Source organism: Coregonus lavaretus (genome assembly GCF_964263955.1).
Source record: "Coregonus lavaretus genome assembly, contig: SUPER_35_unloc_1, whole genome shotgun sequence".
NCBI classification, from domain to species: domain Eukaryota; kingdom Metazoa; phylum Chordata; class Actinopteri; order Salmoniformes; family Salmonidae; genus Coregonus; species Coregonus lavaretus.
The window spans coordinates 6,949,086-6,973,141 of record NW_028167181.1 but is presented as its reverse complement, the minus strand read 5'-3'; the positions used below and the strand labels follow the sequence as shown (position 1 = coordinate 6,973,141).

The window sequence follows — 24,056 nt, the reverse complement described above, 5'->3', positions numbered from 1 at the left end:
AACCTATCACTTCTCCCCTTGTGTCATATAATAAGCCATGCAGTGCGTTCTAACGATGATCAGTGTTTTTAAATATCAAACAGGATTATCGATGACAGAACTTGTGAATGGCAGACGCCAGGGCAGCTCTGTGGTTTAAGCGAAAAAGACGGGTTGCCTGACATAACAAAAATGATGCACACACATCGATGGGGCAGATGGCTGTGTTATGATTCTGAACGGTCAGATAACTAGCAATGTCACATCTATGCTAATATGGCTACAATTCTCTAACTGGGCTGACCAACAACTAACAATATATTTGAGAGACAAGTGCTTTATGTGCAAATATATTTATGTTTTCAATAAACATTTGTAGACTAAATATAGTTCAAGTTGTCAATAATCCTTTGGCGTTGACAGTTATTTTGCCCTCAAGTTGCGCACGCATCGGTTTTGTTGCTAAACAACCCACCCGTTTATTAATTCAAGTATTATCTCTGAGAGGTTTGCAGAGATGTATCACAACAGTGCCTGACAGTTCAGCCTAATGATTGATTTACCCTACCGCGGTATGTGTCGCTAGGTGTACGTCTCATAACGATAACCAGCTCAGTGTCAAATGTGTTACAGGCTTTGGTTTTTCCATTTTATGTTTTGAGGTTGGACTATAGCACATCCAGTATAGCTCGTTAGCATGTAGGGTGCACCGATTGGAATTGGTGTTACACCTGTGCTGGTTGCCATCTTGTTAGTGGGAAGGTGTTTCACTGGTGCTGGCCCAGGTGCTATTTAAGAGCGGCTGGCCCTGTGATCCAGTTGTCTTGAGAGATGTGGAGGGTCAACACCTTTTGTTGGTGCTCCCTATTTGTGTCCTGTCTGTAAATTTGATGTTTTTTTTGTGTTTGCCTCTTCATGGGTACATTTTGTGGGTGCTCATGGTGGGTGTCTTTTAGGTTCCAGTTGTTGTTGCTAGTCAACTTTCAGTGGACACCCCCATGAGTTTCTTTCAGAACCCCTCCTAAAGCCCCACCTGTTTTGGTTGTTGGTCAGTGACTCTGTTAGTTCCCCCTTCTGGTTGAGCAACATTTTTGGTTTTCTTGCTGGGGAACGTAACAAAAGTTAAGATTGTATAATCGTATAGTGTTTAGAAGGCCTTATTTTAGATTTACCTAGTGTTGTTTCATCCGAACAGTTTTTAAATAAGTTAGCTGGTCATTTAGGAACGTCTAGAATAATCATTTTTGGAGAATGTAGCAATGCTAGTGGAAATTGATTACATCAACATGCGGAAAGCAGGGTGCTTCTTTTTTTAACACAGAGCCTTCATATGCTTTTGAATTACAGTTTCCACTAGCATTGTGATATTGCATACGTATTAGCATATTATAGAACATAACACCATAAGAATGGAATAGCCACTACCTTTGTGATCACCCCATTCTCTGATATGAGGGCCTGTCTAGCCAGAGTGTTGATCTGTAGAGTGTAGCGGAAGTGAGAGATCAGGAGCTATGGAGAAAGATGGAACGATCGTACATGAAATTCACACCTAAAAATGCTATGTACTGTACTACAAACAAGCTACTGCTTCATTCAATTACAAAAAAAAAGACATACAATACATTTATTTCCAAATACTTCAGGTTTCTCTTAATCATGTTAAAATTATTGAGTTAATAGGAAAATGAGAACTCACATAACAGCAGCATTCTAACAGTTGAAAACAAACTCAGTGTCTGCACGCACAGCAGCAGGTATGTACCTTGTAGATGGGATGCACCATTGGTAGGTTGCGCAGTGTCGACACAGCAAACACCTCAGCCAGCAGGTGAGTCCTCAGCAGGTGAAAGTTCAGCTCGTGTTCAGCGAAGTCGGCGTTCCTCACAAAAGTCTTGGCCAGTAGCCAGTCATACTCAGAGTCAGTAGGAAGGAAGATAGGGTTGTTAGCTCCAGGCTCCTGCTTCAGCTGTGAAAGGAAATGGAACAATCATGGCTTGCTTCATTAATTGAGAATGGTTATATTGCCACAATTTAAAGACATACGGAAGTTTTAATAGTTGTTTGCTTAAAACGAGTGTTACCTGTATGGTTCTTAAGGACCTAGGATATAACATTAATCATGAAACCCCAAAATCCTTCATTTTAGGTTAACAGTATATGCTTTTACTTTTGCTCATGCTTTTTGCTTTCTGGTCAGTTAGGTAACTTCTGGGCAATATTTCTGTCCATTTTATGGGACCCCTTTTGGTTCAAGAGCACCTCCAGTGGCAAACATTCTGTTAAGATGATTTAATTTGGGTTTCGGATGTAAAGATGTCATTCTTATGTGAGATGTACCTGGATTGCGATGGGTATGAGCTTCTCTTCTGGGGTTATATAGAGCAAGCAGAGCGGGGCAGCCAAGAACTGCTGTTTCCCGTGGATCACATTTGCTGTCACTCCATGCAGGCGCTTGTAGTCAACCAGGAAGATGTTGCCTTTCTGTTAAGGTTAGGACATTAATGAGTTAGGGAGCCAACACCATGCCAAAGGAAGTGTACTGACACAATGTACTGTACTACACAACATTTCCTGAGGAAGAAACCACTAGAGCAATAACAGAACGATGAATGACATCCATTACTCCATTTTGACAAACCTGAATTTCCTCCTCAAGGCTTTTTCCGAAGAGGGAAGTTTTCACCATGTCTTCTGTGACGGGGAAGTTCTCTGGAAGCTTGGAGCAGCGATGGATCATCATGGGGTTGAGGCCATTCAGAAGCTGGTACCCAAAAAACTCATCCTCCTTCCAGTTCTTTTCGACATATTCTAGAAAAATACAAAATTATCATGTGTAAAATGAAACTGTGCAAAATAATAATGAGATGCTAATGATTCCAGTGAGCTGTTTGAATGCTGCCTTGTTTAAGATGGAGACCAACTGACCAGACCTTACCATAGACGTCAGTCTTGTGTCTATTGAAGACGCGACTGAGTTCATCTAGGCTCTTCCATTGTTTCTTGTTGCTGGAATGGCTTACTAGTTTCAGTGACACCAATCTGCCGGGATAGAGGAGGAACTTTACTTCAACATGAGAAAGATGGTGCAGTTGGTTAGAGAATGGTGCTAACAATGCCAGGGTGTCCCCCAGGGCTTTGTGCTGGGTCCAGTACTCTTCATCATCTACATCCTCCCCTTTGGGTGATTGATTCATGCACAGGCCACATATCCTTAATATTATGTGTCAATCGACATTTGATTTGGTGAAAAAGTTAAGCTATTTGGTTATAATGTCTGCTAAATGGTTAATTGGCTTGTTATTAGTTACGATTTCAGGCCTGATTTGAGTGGCTAAAAACACATTCATTTAGGAAAACCTTGCCTGAGGGTGTTACTACTGGCATAATTCCTATATTCCACCACAACCCTGACGGCCACATTCCCCACATCTCATGATATCACAATTACCTGAACAGGTGTAGGACAATCACATCACATCTCATCTCACCTCACTGTAAAGGAAGTATTTTTAAAGGTATGTTGGGGATATGCCAATAGAGATTATTAAAGATCTAATTAATTTCCTGGTACTGCCTCTTATGGTTCTCAACCTGGGGTCCATGTTCCCCTGGGGATACTTAGCCTATACAAAGGGCCAAGACTCGCAAGAGCCTACAGGTAAAATGCACACTTCAGGGGTACTCTGGGAAGAGCAAAATGTGATTGGGGTGCAGTAAGCAAATATTTTTGATAATTAGTGCTCTAACTTACGCTTCGACTGCTGTGAACGTGAACTCAAAGTCCTTGGTGAAAGAGAAGCGGACCTCAGCAGGGAGATCAGAAGCACTGTCAACTTTCATTATTTCGGGTAGACCCTCGGCATATATACTCCACCTGAAGGGGATAGACATGGTAAATTACACAACCATACAAAATGGTAGCTTAGGTTACTTCACATAAATGTATCTGGGTTTAAGAGTTATTTGTTTCTTTGGAGTTTAGAGTTTATAGTTTAGAAAAATGTATTCGTCATTTCACAATGATACACTACCGATTTAAAAAAACAACAAAAAAAACATTGTGGACCAATCAAATTGAGACTCTAAAAACAATCATAGTCAAATATGGTAGAGGCATCATCTATAATACATTACATAATCTATACACAAAAATCAGTACATACAAGGACAAGTAGGCACTTATAAAGAAGTCTCCGTTGGAGGATAAGGTGGCAGGTGCTTTGGCGAGGACATTTACATAATTGTTACCTGAAAAATGTCACACTATTTATTATTTTCATCTTCGATATTGATTGGCTAAAACTGAACGTACATAGGGTTCAGTCCCAAACAAGGTTATTATAGTTGTTTTTATATTTATAAAAATAAGAATCTATTTAGTTTCAATTCGTTTTCAGACTTGATTTTCTCGTTTTTTTTCTGTTTTTGTTTGATAAAACATTTATATTTCGTTTTAAGTTTTTGTGTTAGGGACAGAAAGTAGCCTATGGTGGGAGGCTAGGAAACATTTACAGTGCATTCGGAAAGTATTCAGACCCCTTGACTTTTCCACATCTTGTTACGTTAGACTTATTCTAAAATTGATTAAATTGTTGTTTTTCCTCATCAATCTATTCCACAATGACAAAGCAAAAACAGGTTTTAGAATTTTTTGCTAATTTATCATAAAAAATAAATGGAAATATGACATTTACAAAAGTATTACATACAAGCTTGGCACACCTGTATTTGTGGAGTTTCTCCCATTTTTCTCTGTAGATCCTCTCAAGCTCGGTCAGGTTGGTGGGGAGCGTCGCTGCACAGCTATTTTCATGTCTCTGCAGAGATGTTCGATCGGGTTCAAGTCCTGGCTCTGGCTGGGCCACACAAAGACATTCAGAGACTTGTCCCGAAGCCACTCCTGCGTTGTCTTGGCTGTGTGCTTAGGGTTGTTGGCCTGTTGGAAGATGAACCTTTGGGTCAGGTTTTCATCAAGGATCTCTCTGTACTTTGCTCCATTCATCTTTCCCTCTATCTTAACTAGTCTCCCAGTCCCTGCTGCTGAAAAACATCCCCACAGCATGATGCTGCCACCACCATGCTTCACAGTAGGGATGGTGCCAGGTTTCCTCCAGATGTGACGCTTGGCATTCAGGCCAAAGAGTTCAATCTTGATTTCATCAGACCAGAGAATCTTGTTTCTCATGGTCTGAGAGTCTTTAGGTGCCTTTTGGCAAACTCCAAGTGGGCTGTCATGTGCATTTTACTGAAGAGTGGCTTCCGTCTAGCCACTTTACCATAAAGGCCTGATTTAGTGGAGTGCTGCAGAGATGGTTGTCCTTCTGGAAGGTTCTCCCATCTCCACAGAGGCACTCTGGAGCTCTTTCAGACTGACCATCGGGTTCTTGGTCACCTCCCTGACCAAGGCCCTTCTCCCCCGATTGCTCAGTTTGGCCGGGTGGCCAGGTCTAGGAAGAGTCTTGGTGGTTCCAAACTTCTTCTATTTAACAATGATGGAGGCCACTGTGTTCTTGGGGACCTTCACTGGCTCAAATTGCCGACCAATCAGCCTGTTACCAATCGTTAGTAACATTTTTATTTTTTTATGGTGTTTTACCAGATAAAATGCTATTTCACAGTAAACAAATTGACAACAGATTTCAGCACGCTTATAGGGAAGGTATTCAACAAGCACAGTGCTTACACAAATGACTGATGATTGGCTGAAATCATGATACAAATATTGTGGGGGCTGTTTTGTTAGACTTCAGTGTGGCTTTTGACATTATCGATCATAGTCTGTTACTGGAAAAACGTATGCGTTATGGCTTTACACCCCCTGCTATATTGTAGATAGAGTTACCTGTCTAACAGAATACAGAGGGTGTTCTTTAATGGAAGCCTCTCCAAAAAAATCCAGGTAGAATCACGAATTCCCCAGGGCAGCTGTCTAGGCCCCTTACCCTTTTAAAATCTTTACTAACGACATGCCACTGGCTTTGAGTAAAGCCAGTGAGTCTATGTATGTGGATGACTCAACACTATACACGTCAGCTACCACAGCGACTGAAATGACAGCAACACTTAACAAAGAGCTGCAGTTAGTTTCAGAATGGGTGGCAAGGAATAAGTTAGTCCTAAATATTTCAAAAGCTAAAAGCATTGTATTTGGGACAAATCATTTACTAAACCCTAAACCTCAAATAAATCTTGTAATGAATAATGTGGAAATTGAGCAAGTTGAGGAGACTAAATTGCTTGGAGTAACCCTGGATTGTAAACTGTCATGGTCAAAACATATTGATACAACAATAGCTAGGATGGGGAGAAGTCTGTCTATAATAAAGCGCTGCTCTGCATTCTTAACAGTATTATCAACAAGGCAGGTCCTAAAGGCCCTAGTTTTGTCGCACCTGGACTACTGTTTAGTCGTGTGGTCGAGTGCCACAAAGAGGGACTTAAGAAAATTGCAATTGGCTCAGAACAGGGCAGCACGGCTGGCCCTTGGATGTACACAGAGAGCTAACATTAATAATATGCATGTCAATCTCTCCTGGCTCAAAATGGAGGAGATATTGACTTCATCACTACTTGTATTTGTGAGGGGTATTGACATGTTGAATGCACCGAGCTGTCTGTTTTAACTACTGGCACACAGCTTGGACACCCATACATACCCCACAAGACATGCCACCAGAGGTCTCTTCACAGTCCCGAAGTCAAGAACAGACTATGGGAGGCGCACAGTACTACATAGAGCCATGACTACATGGAACTCTATTCCACATCAAGTAACTCATGCCAGCAGTACAATTAGATTTAAAAAACAGATAAAAATACACCTTATGGAACAGCGGGGACTGCGAAGCAACACAAACTTAAACACATGCATAGAAACACACAATAACATACGCACTATACACACGTACACATGGATTTTGTGTTATAGATATGTGGTAGTAAAGTAGAGGCCTGAGGGCACACACCTAATATGTTGTGAAATCTGTTAAGAATGTATTGTAATGTTTTTAAAATGCCTTAAAACATCTCAAGGATGATCAATGGAAACAGGATGCACCTGAGCTCAGTTGAGTCTCATAGCAAACGGTCTGAATACTTATGTAAATAAGGTATGTTTTTTTATTTTTAATACATTTGCTAAAATGTTTTTAAAAAAACGTTTTCGCTTTGTCATTATGGGGTGTGTGTAGATTTTTTACGTAACAATATTTTGAAAAAGTCAAGGGGTCTGAATACTTTTTGAATGCACTGTATTATGTGTTGTAGGACTATAGTTTGAGTGTTTTTTTGCGATGTCACTTCTTGCCACTGGGGGACAGTTATAAAGAAGGTGATGGGTCAGGTCATAGGATAGGTTAGATTTAAATTATAAAGTCAATCTCAATGTGACTTGCCCATGTTAACAGCAATCCAATGCTTTAAAAAAAAAATACGTATTAGTACATGTAAGAAGAATAAAGTACCTTTACCTGACAGAGAGGGGGGGAAACAAATTAAGTCATTGCACATTTGTTAGCTACTAATAGCTAGTAATAGTGATGCACAAGCTAGGCCTATTTGAAACATCGCCATTTTCCATGCAGCATTTACCCGTCAGATTCAGAACTTTTAAAACCCATTTCGATTTTTGCCCAAAGTTTAGTAGAAAAACAAACTACAACTGAACATGATGATTTTTGTTTTTGTTTGTTTTAGAGTCAAAGATAATAGTTTCAGTATAGTGTTTCAAACTTATTTCTTAATGATTTTATTTCAGTTTAGGAAATCGTTTTTCCATGATTTGTTTTTGTTTCAGTTTTAGTTTCCTATAATAACTTTGGTCCCAAAAGTGCATTTAAAAAAACAGTAGGTGCACTTTGTTACTTTTGGGTTTGTACCACTTTAGTTCATTGCTCTCTAAAAGTGCTGATTCAAAAGCATTTTGATGTTTTTTTAAAGTGTTTCTGCATCTTTGGAATTGAGTTTCCAGATCTCAGAACCAGCCTCTCACCGGTACACATCACGGCGACTCTGCAACTCCTTCTTTCTCTCCTCTATGGCCTCTGGCCAGGTCTCATTGAATATCAGTTTACCTTATAAACAAAATACCAGAAAGTGTGATTATTTTCACGTTTTGTGGGGATTGGTCAACATCTTAAGCCATACAAAGTATATCCACCATTATTCCATAAATATGGCCCCTTTTGAGACACATTTAAAAATAAACTACAAATGACATTCAGCTAGCTGACGTATAATAGGCACAGCAGGTATACTCAGAACTAAACCTAGACAATGATCTATACACCAACATACTGACCAGTGGCCTCTCTGAACACCAGCCGCTCGTTGCCTGAGATCCAGTGGTAACAGGGGAAGTTGGCCGTGTCTCCCTCTGGTGTGGTCACCACAACTTTAGAGCAGAACCAGTCATTGTTGAGGAAGCAGAACGGGAGGTACGGCTCTGATTCCAGCACCACAAACTCCAGATGGCCCAGAGAGGAGGGACAGGACACATCAAGCTCAATCACCTACAGAGAGAGAGGTGAAATGTTATCCCAGCAAACACAATGTTCTCTAAACGCCGACTAAGTTGAGCCTGTTTGTTTTGTTGTTTTTCAAATCCCAGAATGTAGCTTTAATTTGGCATTTGGAACAGTACAGGTGGTTTAATACTTTGTTCACTAGGTACAGACCACACCTTCAACATAGTTTAAGATTTTATTGTAAGGGAATGGGTAGGTAGAGGTGTTCTTGTCCGTAGGACGATGAAGAGCGATTGTGAGGAGGGGCATGGTTGTCCGTAGGACAGTGGAGAGCGAGTTTACTTGGTGTAGAGGCGAGGTTGTCGGTAGGATGCTGTAGAGCGAGTGTTCGTGGTGTAGGGGCGAGGTTGTGCGAAGGACACTGGAGAGCGAGTGCTCTTGGTGTAGGGGTGAGGTTGTCGGTAGGACGCTGTAGAGCGAGTGCTCTTGGTGTAGGGGTGAGGTTGTCGGTAGGAAGCTGTAGAGCGAGTGCTCTTGGTGTAGGGGCGAGGTTGTCGGTAGGACGCTGTAGAGCGAGTGCTCTTGGTGTAGGGGCGAGGTTGTCGGTAGGACGCTGTAGAGCGAGTGCTCTTGGTGTAGGGGCGAGGTTGTCGGTAGGACGCTGTAGAGCGAGTGCTCTTGGTGTAGGGGCGAGGTTGTCGGACCACCCCTCATCACTGTCAAACGCTCCCTAAAACACTTTAGCGAGCAGGCCTTCCTAATTGACCTGACCCAGGTATACTGGATGGATATAGATCTCATTCCGTCAGTAGAGGATGCCTGGTTGTTCTTTAAAAGTAATTTCCTCTCAATCTTAAATAAACATGCCCCATTCAAAAAATACAGAACTAAGAACAGATATAGCCCCTGGTTCTCCTCAGACTTGACTGCCCTTGACCAGCACAAAAACATCCTGTGGCGTACTGCATTAGCATCAAATAGCCCCCGCAATATGCAACTTTTCAGGGAAGTTAGGAACCAATATAAACAAGCAGTCAGGAAAGCACAGGCTAACTTTTTCAAACAGAAATGTGCATCCTGTAGCACTAACTCCAAAAAGTTTTGGGACACTGTAAAGTCCATAGAGAATAAGAGCACTTCCTCCCAGCTGCCCACTGCACTGAGGCTAGGAAACACTATCACCACCGATAAATCTACAATAATCGAGAATTTCAACAAGCATTTTGCTACGGCTGGCCATGCTTTCCACCTGGCTACCACTACCCCGGCCAACAACTCTGCACCCTCCGCTGCAACTTGCCCATGCCCCCCCCCCGCTTCTCCTTCACACAAATTCAGACAGCTGATGTTCTGAAAGAGCTGCAAAATCTGGACCCCTACAAATCAGCTGGGCTAGACAATCTGGACCCTTTCTTTCTAAAACTAGCCGCCGAAATTGTCGCAACCCCTATTACTTGCCTGTTCAACCTCTCTTTCGTATAGTCTGACATCCCCAGAGATTGGAAAGCTGCCGCGGTCATCCCCCTCTTCAAAGGGGGTGACACTCTAGATCCAAACTGTTACAGACCTATTTCCATCCTGCCCTGCCTTTCGAAAGTATTTGAAAGCCAAGTTAACAAACAGATCACTGACCATTTCGAATCCCACCGTACCTTCTCCGCTATGCAATCCTGTTTCCGAGCTGGTCATGGGTGCACTTCAGCCACGCTCAAGGTCCTAAACGATATTATAACCGCGATCGATAATAGACAGTACTGTGCAGTCGTCTTCATCGACCTGGCCAAGGCTTTCGACTGTCAACCACCGCATTCTTATTGGCAGACTAAATAGCCTTGGTTTCTCAAATGACTGCCTCGCCTGGTTCACCAACTACTTCTCAGATAGAGTTCAATGTGTCAAATCAGAGGGCCTGTTGTCTGGACCTATGACAGTCTCTATGGGGGTGCCACAGGGTTCAATTCTTGGGCCGACTCTTTTCTCTGTGTATATCAATGATGTCGCTCTTGCTGCTGGTGACTCTCAGATCCACCTCTACGCAGACGATACCATTTTGTATACATCTGGCCCTTCATTGGACACTGTGTTAACAAACCTCCAAACGAGCTTCAATGCCATACAACACTCTTTCAGTAGCCTCCAACTGCTCTTAAACACTAGTAAAACTAAATGCATGCTTTTCAATCGAACGCTGCTGGCACCCGCCCACTCGACTAGAATCACTACTCTCGACGGGTCTGACCTAGAGTATGTGGACAACTACAAATACCTAGGTGTCTGGTTAGACTGTAAACTCTCCTTCCAGACTCACAGTAAGAATCTCCAATCCAAAGTTAAATCTAGAATCGGCTTCCTATTTCGCAACAAAGCATCCTTCACTCATGCTGCCAAACATGCCCTCGTAAAACTGACTATCCTACCGATCCTTGACTTCGGCGATTTACAAAATAGCCTCCAACACTCTACTCAGCAAATTGGATGTAGTCTATCACAGTGCCATCCGTTTTGTCTCCAAAGCCCCATACACTACCCACCACTGTGACCTGTACGCTCTTGTTGGCTGGTCCTCACTACATGTTCGTCGTCAAACCCACTGGCTCCAGGCCATCTATAAATCACTGCTAGGCAAATCCCCGCCTTATCTTAGCTCATTGGTCACCATAGCAGCACCCACCCGTAGTCTGCGCTCCAGCAGGTATATCTCACTGGTCATCCCCAAAGCTAACACCTCCTTTGGCCGCAATTTCCTTCCAGTTCTCTGCTGCCAATGACTGGAATTTCAAAAATCTCTGAAGCTGGAGACTCTCATCTCCCTCACTAACTTTAAGCATCAGTTGTCAGAGCACTTTACCGATCACTGCACCTGTACACAGCCCATCTGAAATTAGCCCACCCAACTACCTCATCCCTATATTGTTATTTATTTTGCTCTTTTGCACCCCAGTATCTCTATTTGCACATAATCTCTTGCACATCTAGCATTCCAGTGTTAATACAAATTGTAATTATTTTGCACTATAGCCTATTTATTGCCTTACCTCCATAACTTATATTATATATTATATTATTATATAACTTGCTACATTTGGACACACTGTATATATATTTTCTGTTGTATTTTTTGACTTTGTTTTTTTACCCCATATGTAACTCTGTGTTGTCGTTTTTATCGCACTGCTTTGCTTTATCTTGGCCAGGTCGCAGTTGTAAATGAGAACTTGTTCTCAACTGGCTTACCTGGTTAAATAAAGGTGAAATAAAATAAAATAAAAAATAAAACTGTCCAGTTTGAGTGTTTTTGCAGCTCGTTCCAGTCACTAGCTGCAGCAAACTGAAAAGAGGAGTGACCCAGGGATGTGCTGTATGTGCTTTTCGGACCTTTAACAGAATGTGACTGGCAGAACGTGTGCAGTATGTGGAGGATGAGAGTTGCAGTAGGTATCTCAGATAGGGGGGAGTGAGGCTGAGAGGGTTTTATAAATAAGCATTAACCAGTGGGTATACAGAGATGGCCAGTTTACAGAGGAGTATAGAGTGCAGTGATGTGTCCTATAAGGAGCATTGGTGGCAAATCTGATGGCCGAATGGTGGTAAAGAATATCTAGCGACTTGAGAGCACCCTTACCTACCGATCTATAAATGATATCTCTAGCATGGGTAGGAAGGTCATCTGAATCAGGGTTAGTTTGGCAGCTGGGGTGAAAGAAGCGATTACAATATTGGAAACCAAGTCTAGATTTAAACCTTAGCCTGCAGCTTTGATATGTGCTGAGAGAAGGACAGTGTACTGTCTAACCATACTCCCAAGTACTTGTATGAGGTGACTACCTCAAGCTCTAAACCCTCAGAGGTAGTAATCAGTGACACATCCATAACCTGAGCGGAAACCAGATTGCATACCAGAGAAAATACTATAGACATCAAGAAAGCCAGTCAGTTGATTATTGACAAGTGTTTCCAACACTTTTAGGCAAGATAAATTGGCCTATAACTGTTAGGATCAGCTTGATCTCCCCCTTTAAAATAAAGGACGCACCGTGGCTGCCTTCTAAGCACTGGGAACCTCCCCAGAGAGGAGAGACAGGCTTGGCTATGATAGGGGCTGCAACCTTAAAGAATATAGGATCTAAACCATCTGACCCAGATGTTTTTTTATGGTCAACTTTAAGGAGCTCCTTTAGCACCTCGGACTCAGTGACGGCCTGCAAGGATAAGCTGTGTAGCAGGGCAGAGGAAAAAGAGGGAGGAGCAGTTGGACATGGCTGAGTCAAATAGTAATCCTGACTTAATGAAGGGGTGATTAAAGAGCTCAGCCATACATTCCTTGTCAGTAACAACCACATCATCAACATTAAGGGACATGGGCAGTTGTGAGGAGGAGGGTTTAATCTCCATTTTATTTCACCATTTCCCAGAATTTCTTGGGGTTAGACCCACAGAGAGAGACCGGCTCCTTCAAGGAACTCACTTTGGCCTTCCGGATAGCCTGAGTGCACTTGTTTCCCATTTGACTGAACAGCAGCCAGTCAGCCTGAGTATTTGTGTGCCGAGCCTTTCGCCAAATGGTGTTCTTGAAGTGGAGTAACTCTGTCAGATCATGGTCGAACCAGGGGTTAAACCTTTTCTTTATGGGGTGTGCTTGTTAACAAAACCACTAAAAAAAGGGCCAAGCATCTTCGACAGAGGGGATCAAGCTGATTCTATACCAATTTACAGAGGCCAGGTCATGAAGGAAGGCTTGCTCATTCAAGTTTTTCAGCAAGCGTCTATGATAAATCAGGACCGGTCATTTAACTGAGCAGCCGTAAAACAGTGATCACTAAGGTAATTACAGAAAACACCAGACTGATACCTATCAGGATTTTTTGTGAGGGTATCATCAAGGAGAGGAGCCTTTTCTGGGTGTTTGGGGTTGGTAATGATCTGAGAGAGATTTAGGGAGTCCCATTGTTTTAAGACTTTAATCATGTCCCAGTTTAGGTCACCTATCAGGACAAATTCATACTTAGTGTAAGGGGCCAGGAGAGAGGTTAGGGCAGGTAGGTTACAGGCCGGCGCTGATGGTGGACAATAACACCCAGCAACAGTCAACAAATAACTATTTGAAAGCTTAACGCTGAAAACAAATTGTCAGACATGGTGGAGACAACCGAGCACTGAAGGTGTTCCTTGGTAAAGATTGCCACTCCACCACCATTGGAAGATCTGCCTTGCCGAAAAAGGTTATATCCAGAAAGGTTATCAGTGTTCAGAACAGTCTTTCTTAACCATGTCTCAGTAATGCACATTTCCAGATATCTCCGGCTGGTTGGATGGAGTTTGAACACATAGACCATATAGGCTAGATGGTTTCCTTGAAGGGTATAGGGTTTCCCTGAAGGTGACTTGATTAGTTGTTGTGCTTTGTTGAGGAGTTGAGTGGCGGAAGGTGGCATGGAGGCTTTTTATCAATAACGTGGAAGTTCGGTATGTAGAACATCTAGGTTACTTGTAAAGTGGACCAAGGCATAAGGTTGATGGCTTAGAGGGATAGAGGCAGACTGGTACAGTAGACCGGTGCACATGTGGTTGAGAAAGGTAGGGACCCGGGAGGTATTGTAGATGATGTTGCTGAAGATCCCCCCCCAAAAAAAAAATCTGGACTGCGAATGCAAGCAACGGCCACAGATGTTGGAGGGGTCGGCACAAGGCCATCACGAAGAAGGCTTTGGAGGCTGAGACAGGCTGGCTGAAGGCTGAGGGATGGTGGTGAGCCGTGTGGGGGAATAGAGGGACACGTTATCGCTCATCAGATGTGAACCGGGTGAATGGGCTTCGGTGACGAGTGAGGAGGACGTTGGGAGGTTGAATGCTGAGGAGTGTAATCATATGAAATGGTCAGACTGCGGTGGCATCTGGTAGTGGCAGAATCATGGGGTCAGGAAGGAATAGTGACTTTCATGCAGGGAATCCCAGTAGGAATCCGGATGAAAGCCGAAGATCGGGGAACCTCTGGGATGTGGAGGTTGCTCTGCATGATCTGCCGGTAGAGTACAGACGGGAGATGGTCGGGACGTGGATCATAGGAAGTTGCAGTGTTGACTTTGCGCTGTGGCCTGCTGGAGCAGGGACCAGGTCGGAATCTTGTCCAAGGCTAGTCGTAGGCTGCGGGGTTGCGTTGGAGGCTGAGTTGGAGGCTGTGGTGACGAAGGTTGACGAGGCTGGGTCAAGAAATGGTGACGGCTGGGTCAACGGCTGATGAAGCTGGGTCGAAGGCTGGGAAGAAGACTGGTGGGGCCGGGTCGGAGGCTGGTGTAGAACGCCGACCAGGCTGGGTTGAAGACTGGTGAAGACTGGGTCGAAGGCTGTTACGGCTGGGTCCTGGATGATCTGCAGGTGGAGTGCAGGTGAGCTAGTGAAGGTGTTGATGTGTTTGACATGGCCTCTCATAGTGAGGAAGTCAGTTGTGGATAGTGCGGCAGCGGTGGTGGGTTCAGGACTCCAGGGTGGAGGTGGAGGGTGCCTGGTGGAGAAGGGAGGAGGGGGGAGGTTGGATATAGCGTGTTTAGTGGCAGAGAGAGAATCCAGAGCTGGGATTAGCCAGAGGATGGAGAGAGGGAGAGTAGGCTGAAGCCGTGGTGGTGGCAGCAACCATACCCGAGAGATGAGGGGTGTTGCGCATTGCACTGGGGATGGGGAGGGTTGAGATTGTGGCCTGCGGGCACGAGGAGGAGATGGCTGCGACCCCTGGGCCAGCAGGGTGAGCAGTGCCGGAAGAGGCAGCAGGAACGTGCATCACTGGGCCAGCAGAGGGATCTGTGCATCACAAGGAGCAGGCCTGTCGGATGCCAGGTCGTAATCTTTGTTCTGGTATGAAAGAGAGGAGGAGGGGAGGGGGAGAGATGGGAAGAGTAACTGTGTTCAGGTAAAAGAGAGAGTGGGGAGAGGGAGAGAGTGTGGCCTGCCGGTGCGGGGGGGGGGTACTGCTGGAAGCTGGTAGGCCGTCAGGGGTCGCTGTAGCTGCAGGCTGTGTCAGATGCCAGGTCGTAATCTGTGGAGGCTGGTTGAGAATCCAGATCTGGAGATGGTTTGGACTGAGTTGATGGTGTTAGAATGGCTATATGGCAGTGGAGGCCATGACGGATGTTGTCATGGTGGACCTCCGGAGCGTGGTATCATCAGGCGGTGGGCAACATGGGTGGAGGTGGATGAGGTTGTAACCCGGGGAGGAGGGACAGCCATAGTCGACTGACCGGAGAGAGGGAGAAGTAGTTTAGTGGAAGAAAAGTGACACAAGGAAGAGAGCAAGATAACGAGAGAAATTAATCACTGCAGGATGGACGCCCTGCGATTACATAATTATGGCATTTCTAGTGTGTGAGTCCAAATAGTATGGTGGCCAATAAGAGTTTGAATTTAGCTTAAATCAACAATCTGATGCTCTGAGTGGCCTACCTTCACATGGGCTGTTGTAAATGTGACCCTGGACATTACTTTTGAATGAATTAATTGCATAATGGAATGTGCCAAACAGAAGGGCTTTTATCCCAAATAACTTAACATGAATGAAGGGAAACGGGATTGTAGGGAGAATGCTTAGAAAATACGAGATTCTTGCCCTAAAACGGCACAATGTAGCCTAGCAGCTGTATGGCGATTGATGCTAATAAAATAACTGCGGAGTTGGCGCACAGCAGATTGTGGAACAGGAACTGCTTCAAGATTAATTACTGTACCGGTTATGGATGAATGGCCGGGACTCGGATGCTGTGGTGTGATGGTTGGCGGAAGGGTTTCACGGGTCCAACGAGGAGCTCCCGGTGTCTGTCGGAGTGATGGGGGCGCGGATCTTGAAGTCTGTTTCGTTTAGCGGATGGTTGGAACCGTTAGCTCGGTCTGGCTGAACGTTGTAATGGGGTATCCTGGAACAGGTCTTCATCGGAAGGAGACAGCACAAGCTGTTCCATGGCGGAGGTGGTGAGTAACAAACAAATAATTATTGAATAACTAAGCAGAGACTGTAGAAACAAAGAACTAGTGGTTAAAGTGGCTAGTTGGTGTGGGAAATGATTCTCTTATATTTTAGATGTGCTGTTAGCTTAATAAGAAAGCATTAATGATTAAACAAAATAGGTTTGTACTGTACTGATATAAATTGGTCAACATAACAAGCTGTGATTAATGTGAGGAACGTTAGGGGGTAGGATGAGATAAGACTTGTGACACACACACTGCCTCTTTGTTAGACCACTCAAGGACATGTGTACTGCAAAAGTGCTGACTCTCTGGACAAGTTGCAAAACAACTAAACACCTGGCAACAGTGAAGCGCCAAGGGGCTGGGACCACGCTCAGTCTCTACTCTGATAGGCCAGCAGGAAGCGGGAACTATCTCTGTCAGTATTTAAAGAAGAACTTATAACAATGGACCAGTTCTCTGTCTGCCCTGCGTGGTATTTCAGTGGACCCGTATATACGAACATCATCGTTACCATTGAAGTGTTTTGCATTAATTAAAATACTAGTCTATTATAGAAGACGTGTTTTGACCTCTTTTTGTTCCAATACCAGATTTGAATTGACGCAACTTAACAATGGTAATAATAGCAGTAAAAATGGCAAGCAAAAGCTGTCGGGTAGGCAAAAGTTGCAATGCTTGGTGTAAAGCAGGAAGCAAACACACAGGTTAGTGGTGGAACAGGTGAGTAGAAATGTAGGTAAAGATTAGATAGAGGGGAGGGGTTGATAATGTTTAAGGTGTGGTCTTTACTTCTGAACTTCGGCTACAGTGGGGGAAAAAAGTATTTAGTCAGCCACCAATTGTGCAAGTTCTCCCACTTAAAAAGATGAGAGAGGCCTGTAATTTTCATAATAGGTACACGTCAACTATGACAGACAAAATGAGGAAAAAAAATCCAGAAAATCACATTGTATGATTTTTAATGAATTTATTTGCAAATTATGGTGGAAAATAAGTATTTGGTCAATAACAAAAGTTTCTCAATACTTTGTTATATACCCTTTGTTGGCAATGACACAGGTCAAACGTTTTCTGTAAGTCTTCACAAGGTTTTCACACACTGTTGCTGGTATTTTGGCCCATTCCTCCATGCAGATCTCCTCTAGAGCAGTGATGTTTTGGGGCTGTCGCTGGGCAACACAGACTTTCAACTCCCTCCAAAGATGTTCTATGGGGTTGAGATCTGGAGACTGGCTAGGCCACTCCAGGACCTTGAAATGCTTCTTACGAAGCCACTCCTTCGTTGCCCGGGCGGTGTGTTTGGGATCATTGTCATGCTGAAAGGCCCAGCCACGATTCATCTTCAATGCCCTTGCTGATGGAAGGAGGTTTTCACTCAAAATCTCACGATACATGGCCCCATTCATTCTTTCCTTTACACGGATCAGTCGTCCTGGTCCCTTTGCAGAAAAACAGCCCCAAAGCATGATGTTTCCACCCCCATGCTTCACAGTAGGTATGGTGTTCTTTGGATGCAACTCAGCAATCTTTGTCCTCCAAACACGACGAGTTGAGTTTTTACCAAAAAGTTATATTTTGGTTTCATCTGACCATATGACATTCTCCCAATCCTCTTCTGGATCATCCAAATGCACTCTAGCAATCTTCAGACGGGCCTGGACATGTACTGGCTTAAGAAGGGGGACACGTCTGGCACTGCAGGATTTGAGTCCCTGGCGGCGTAGTGTGTTACTGATGGTAGGCTTTGTTACTTTGGTCCCAGCTCTCTGCAGGTCATTCACTAGGTCCCCCCGTGTGGTTCTGGGATTTTTGCTCACCATTCTTGTGATCATTTTGACCCCATCGGGGTGAGATCTTGCGTGGAGCCCCAGATCGAGGGAGATTATCAGTGGTCTTGTATGTCTTCCATTTCCTAATAATTGCTCCCACAGTTGATTTCTTCAAACCAAGCTGCTTACCTATTGCAGATTCAGTCTTCCCAGCCTGGTGCATGTCTACAATTTTGTTTCTGGTGTCCTTTGACAGCTCTTTGGTCTTGGCCATAGTGGAGTTTGGAGTGTGACTGTTTGAGGTTGTGGACAGGTGTCTTTTATACTGATAACAAGTTCAAACAGGTGCCATTAATACAGGTAACGAGTGGAGGACAGAGGAGCCTCTTAAAGAAGAAGTTACAGGTCTGTCAGAGACAGAAATTTTGCTTATTTGTAGGTGAACAAATACTTATTTTCCACCATAATTTGCAAATAAATTCATAAAAAATCCTACAATGTCATTTTCTGGATTTTATTTCCTCAATTTGTCTGTCATAGTTGACGTGTACCTATGATGAAAATTACAGGCCTCTCTCATCTTTTTAAGTGGGAGAACTTGCACAATTGGTGGCTGACTAAATACTTTTTTTCCCCACTGTATATAAATATAGCTTCATTTTAGGGCTGACCCTATTTAGTCGACTGGTCTCAGTGGACTAATCCATTGCTGAGGCCACGGGGAAGGCACAGTCCATCATTCTAAGACGTGATACTGAAATTATACACTGCTCAAAAAAATAAAGGAAACACTTAAACAACACAATGTAACTCCAAGTCAATCACACTTCTGTGAAATCAAACTGTCCACTTAGGAAGCAACACTGAATGACAATAAATGTCACATGCTGTTGTGCAAATGGAATAGACAACAGGTGGAAATTATAGGCAATTAGCAAGACACCCCCAATAAAGGACTGGTTGTGCAGGTGGTGACCACAGACCACTTCTCAGTTCCTATGCTTCCTGGCTGATGTTTTGGTCACTTTTGAATGCTGGCGGTGCTTTCACTCTAGTGGTAGCATGAGACGGAGTCTACAACCCACACAAGTGGCTCAGGTAGTGCAGCTCATCCAGGATGGCACATCAATGCGAGCTGTGGCAAGAAGGTTTGCTGTGTCTGTCAGCGTAGTGTCCAGAGCATGGAGGCGCTACCAGGAGACAGGCCAGTACATCAGGAGACGTGGAGGAGGCCGTAGGAGGGCAACAACCCAGCAGAAAGACTGCTACCTCCGCCTTTGTGCAAGGAGGAGCAGGAGGAGCACTGCCAGAGCCCTGCAAAATGACCTCCAGCAGGCCACAAATGTGCATGTGTCTGCTCAAACGGTCAGAAACAGACTCCATGAGGGTGGTCTGAGGGCCCGACGTCCACAGGTGGGGGTTGTGCTTACAGCCCAACACCGTGCAGGACGTTTGGCATTTGCCAGAGAACACCAAGATTGGCAAATTCGCCACTGGCGCCCTGTGCTCTTCACAGATGAAAGCAGGTTCACACTGAGCACGTGACAGACGTGACAGAGTCTGGAGACGCCGTGGAGAACGTTCTGCTGCCTGCAACATCCTCCAGCATGACCGGTTTGGCGGTGGGTCAGTCATGGTGTGGGCTGGCATTTCTTTGGGGGCCCGCACAGCCCTCCATGTGCTCGCCAGAGGTAGCCTGACTGCCATTAGGTACCGAGATGAGATCCTCAGACCCCTTGTGAGACCATTTGCTGGTGCGGTTGGCCCTGGGTTCCTCCTAATGCAAGACAATGCTAGACCTCATGTGGCTGGAGTGTGTCAGCAGTTCCTGCAAGAGGAAGGCATTGATGCTATGGACTGGCCCGCCCGTTCCCCAGACCTGAATCCAATTGAGCACATCTGGGACATCATGTCTCGCTCCATCCACCAATGCCACGTTGCACCGCAGACTGTCCAGGAGTTGGCGGATGCTTTAGTCCAGGTCTGGGAGGAGATCCCTCAGGAGACCATCCGCCACCTCATCAGGAGCATGCCCAGGTGTTGTAGGGAGGTCATACAGGCACATGGAGGCCACACACACTACTGAGCCTCATATTGACTTGTTTTAAGGACATTACATCAAAGTTGGATCAGCCTGTAGTGTGGTTTTCCACTTTAATTTTGAGGGTGACTCCAAATCCAGACCTCCATGGGTTGATAAATTTGATTTCATTGATAATTTTTGTGTGATTTTGTTGTCAGCACATTCAACTATGTAAAGAAAAAAGCATTTAATAAGATTATTTCATTCATTCAGATCTAGGATGTGTTATTTTAGTGTTCCCTTTATTTTTTTGAGCAGTGTATATGGTTATATTATGTAAAAAATAATGGTGCAACACTAATAAATATAATATTATTTTATAACAAATGTGCTTTCTCCCGTGTTGGATAGTGGTTGCTTTCCGCGGTTCTGAAACATAATATTAAAGTGCACTGTTGAATTGGAGGCTTTACCTATGTTGCTATGTGCATAATAGCAAAGTTAAATTGGTTTTGAGAACAATGCGGCGGAGGCAGCAGCAAGGTGAGGAGACGAGGAAACAGCCCTCGTCTTAATTGTCTAAAAAAATCGAGGAGAGAGGAAACCCCAACTTACACTACCAGTCAAAAGTTTGGACACACCTACTCATTCAAGGGTTTTTCTTTATTTTTATTAATTTTTACATTGTAGAATATTAGTGAAGACATCAAAACTATGAAATAACACATATGGAATCATGTAGTAACCAAAAAAAGTGTTAAACAAATCAAAATATATTTTATATTTGAGATTCTTCAAATAGCCACCCTTTGCCTTGATGACAGCTTTGCACACTCATGGCATTCTCTCAACCAGCTTCATGAGATAGTCACCTGGAATGCATTTCAATTAACAGGTGTGCCTTTTTAAAAGTTAATTTGTGGAATTTCTTTCCTTCTTAATGCGTTTGAGCCAATCAGTTGTGTTGTGACAAGGTAGGGGGGGGTATACAGAAGATAGCCCTATTTGGTAAAAGACCAAGTCCATATTATGGCAAGAACAGCTCAAATAAGCAAAGAGAAACGACAGTCCATCATTACTTTAAGACATGAAGGTCAGTCAATACGGAACATTTCAAGAACTTTGAACGTTTCTTCAAGTGCATTCGCAAAAAACATCAAGCGCTATGATGAAACTGGCTCTCATGAGGACTGCCACAGGAATGGAAGACCCAGAGTTACCTCTGCTGCAGAGGATAAGTTAATTAGAGTTAACAGCCTCAGATATTGCAGCCCAAATAAATGCTTCACAGAGTTCAAGTAACAGACACGTCTCAACATCAACTGTTCAGAGGGGACTGTGTGAATCAGGCCTTCATGGTCAAATTGCTGCAAAGTAACCACTACTAAAGGGCACCAATAAGAAAAAGAGACTTGCTTGGGCCAAGAAACACGAGCAATGGACATTAGACTGGTGGAAATGTGTCCTTTGTTCTGGAGTCCAAATTTGAGATTTTTGGTGTGAGTGAACAGATGATCTCCGCATGTGTATTTCCCACCGTAAAGCATGGAGGAGGAGGTGTATGGTGTGGAGGTGTGGGGGTGCTTTGCTGGTGACACTGTCTGTGATTTATTTAGAATTCAAGGCACACTTAACCAGCATGGCTACCACAGCATTCTGCAGTGATACGCCATCCCATCTGGTTTGGGCTTAGTGGGACTATCATTTGTTTTTCAACAGGACAATGACCCAACACACCTCCAGGCTGTGTAAGGGCTAGTTTACCAAGAAGGAGAGTAATGGAGTGCTGCATCAGATGACCTGGCCTCCACAATCACCCGACCTCAACCCAATTGAGATGGTTTGGGATGAGTCGGACTGCAGAGGGAAAAGCAGCCAACAAGTGCTCAGCATATGTGGAAATTCCTTCAAGACTGTTGGAAAAGCATTCCAAGTGAAGCTGGTTGAGGGAATGCCAAGAGTGTACAAAGCTGCCATCAAGGCAAAGGGTGGCTATTTGAAGAATCTCAAATATGAAATATATTTGGATTTGTTTAACACGTTTTGGTTACTACATGATTCCATATGTGTTATTTCATAGTTTAGATGTCTTCACTATTATTCTACAATGTAGAAAATAGTAAAAATAAAGAAAAACCCTGGAATGAGTAGGTGTGTCCAAACTTTTGACTGGTACTGTATATCTATCAGATATAGGACAGACACTTCAGAACAAACTTCCTTTAGAAAACGCACTGAATAACAACTTCATACATGGATAAACAGTCCCAAACATTATCTATAGGCTAAGAGCAGTAAGGCCAAACTCAATGCTTCATCAAATAATTTGTTGATATTTTTTGGGATACATTAAGGGGTCCTACAATTCTAATAGCTAAATTATCCTTGGTGTGATCATCTTAAAATTCCACATGTTAGCTTAGCATATGCTAGTCATAAGAATGAAAATGATGTGAATGGATTTAGATTTCCTCACCCAAATGGACAGATTGTCGAAGGAATGAAAATTGTGGCAATGGGTTACTCACAGCCCCTCGGGGGTGGCCCCCAAGAAATCTACTTTTGGGGAGGCAGATGCGATGGCTTGAATCCATGGTGCCACGGAGTTGTATATAGATGCTGTTCATTGTGCCGGCATACAGCATATCTCCAGTGAACACCTCTGCTTTGTAAATAACACTGTTGTCTCTACAAAGCAAGTTAAGAAGACATAAATATATGATAAATATATGATACATATATGATACATTCGATATTTAATTTAGACTGTTTAGCTGTTGTGTCAGAATAAGGCCACAGGATGATCCAAAGGGATTGTTACCTTACCTACTACAACAACAGCACTGGAACATTGTTAATGTGGAAGGCAACCCTTCTGCCTAGGGAGACAATTACAGCAGGGTTATTCAAATCTTACACTACGAGGTCCAGACTACTACTGGTTTTCTGTTATATCTGATGATTGATTGCACCCACCTGGTGTCAGGTCTAAATCAGTTCCTGATTAGAGGGGAATAATCTTATTTTTAAGCAGTTGAACTGGCTTAGAGGTCCAGATTTGAATTTGAGGGCCATTGGCTGCGTTTACACAGGCAGCCCAATTCTGATCGTTCGCCCAATTATTAGCAAAAAAGCTAATCTGTTTGGTCAAAAGACCAATTAGTGAAAAAAATATCAGAATTGGGCTGCATGTGTAAATGCAGACTTAGAGTAAAAAAAAAAAATGGATGACACTATGTAGAGCCACAAATAGTAACAACAAGTATGAAAATTAGTCAACACTTATTGCATGTTATATTCAACATTCAACAGCAAAGATGAATGAGAAAGGAACATGGGATCCATCTATTACATGACAAATAATAAAGAACGTTATAAATATATATAGTTCACATAAGATGTCAGCTTTCTTACCCCGTTAAGATGCAATAATTTGGCTGTGAGAAAGCAGAGTTCCACTGTACTCAGCACCTCAAACATCATGGCTCTTTTATATGGTGTATATGTCTTGTAGGGTTCAATCATTAACTAACAGACCAAATGGGTTTCATGAGGAAACGAATCATTAATTTATGAGTCATTATAGTTTAGTCATTTAGCAGGCGCTCTCTTTTTTTCATACTGTTTCCGGTTGGAATCGGACCCACAACCCTGGCATTGCAAGCTCCATGCTCTACCTACTGACCCACACGGGAGCTAACATATTCATTGTGCTCATTACAGCTTACACTCATTCAAAGTTGTATTATTATAAAATTGCAGAACGAGAGCAAGCTCTCTCTGAATGACTTAACATTTACCATTTAACATAAAACCCAGCTTCAATGTACTTACACAATGACCATGTTTACATGCGCCCAG

General features: G+C 43.5%; 1 protein-coding gene across 1 annotated transcript in view; it reads right to left on the bottom strand.

Annotated features, from left to right (window-relative positions):
* Nucleotides 1-23,637, bottom strand: part of LOC311110032 (hydroperoxide isomerase ALOXE3-like) — a 40,412-nt gene extending 16,775 nt beyond the window's left edge. Inside the window, exons 1-11 of the mRNA XM_084188562.1 lie at nt 23,610-23,637; nt 23,022-23,074; nt 22,724-22,883; nt 8,282-8,492; nt 7,973-8,054; nt 3,734-3,856; nt 2,918-3,021; nt 2,621-2,790; nt 2,320-2,463; nt 1,745-1,948; nt 1,405-1,491 (exon numbers count right to left, since the gene is read on the bottom strand). Coding sequence (XP_084044688.1) covers nt 1,405-1,491; nt 1,745-1,948; nt 2,320-2,463; nt 2,621-2,790; nt 2,918-3,021; nt 3,734-3,856; nt 7,973-8,054; nt 8,282-8,492; nt 22,724-22,883; nt 23,022-23,047 — 1,311 coding nt within the window. The 5' untranslated portion in view covers nt 23,048-23,074; nt 23,610-23,637. The remainder of the gene's footprint in view (nt 1-1,404; nt 1,492-1,744; nt 1,949-2,319; nt 2,464-2,620; nt 2,791-2,917; nt 3,022-3,733; nt 3,857-7,972; nt 8,055-8,281; nt 8,493-22,723; nt 22,884-23,021; nt 23,075-23,609) is intronic.
* Between the last annotated feature and the right edge of the window lie 419 nt (nt 23,638-24,056).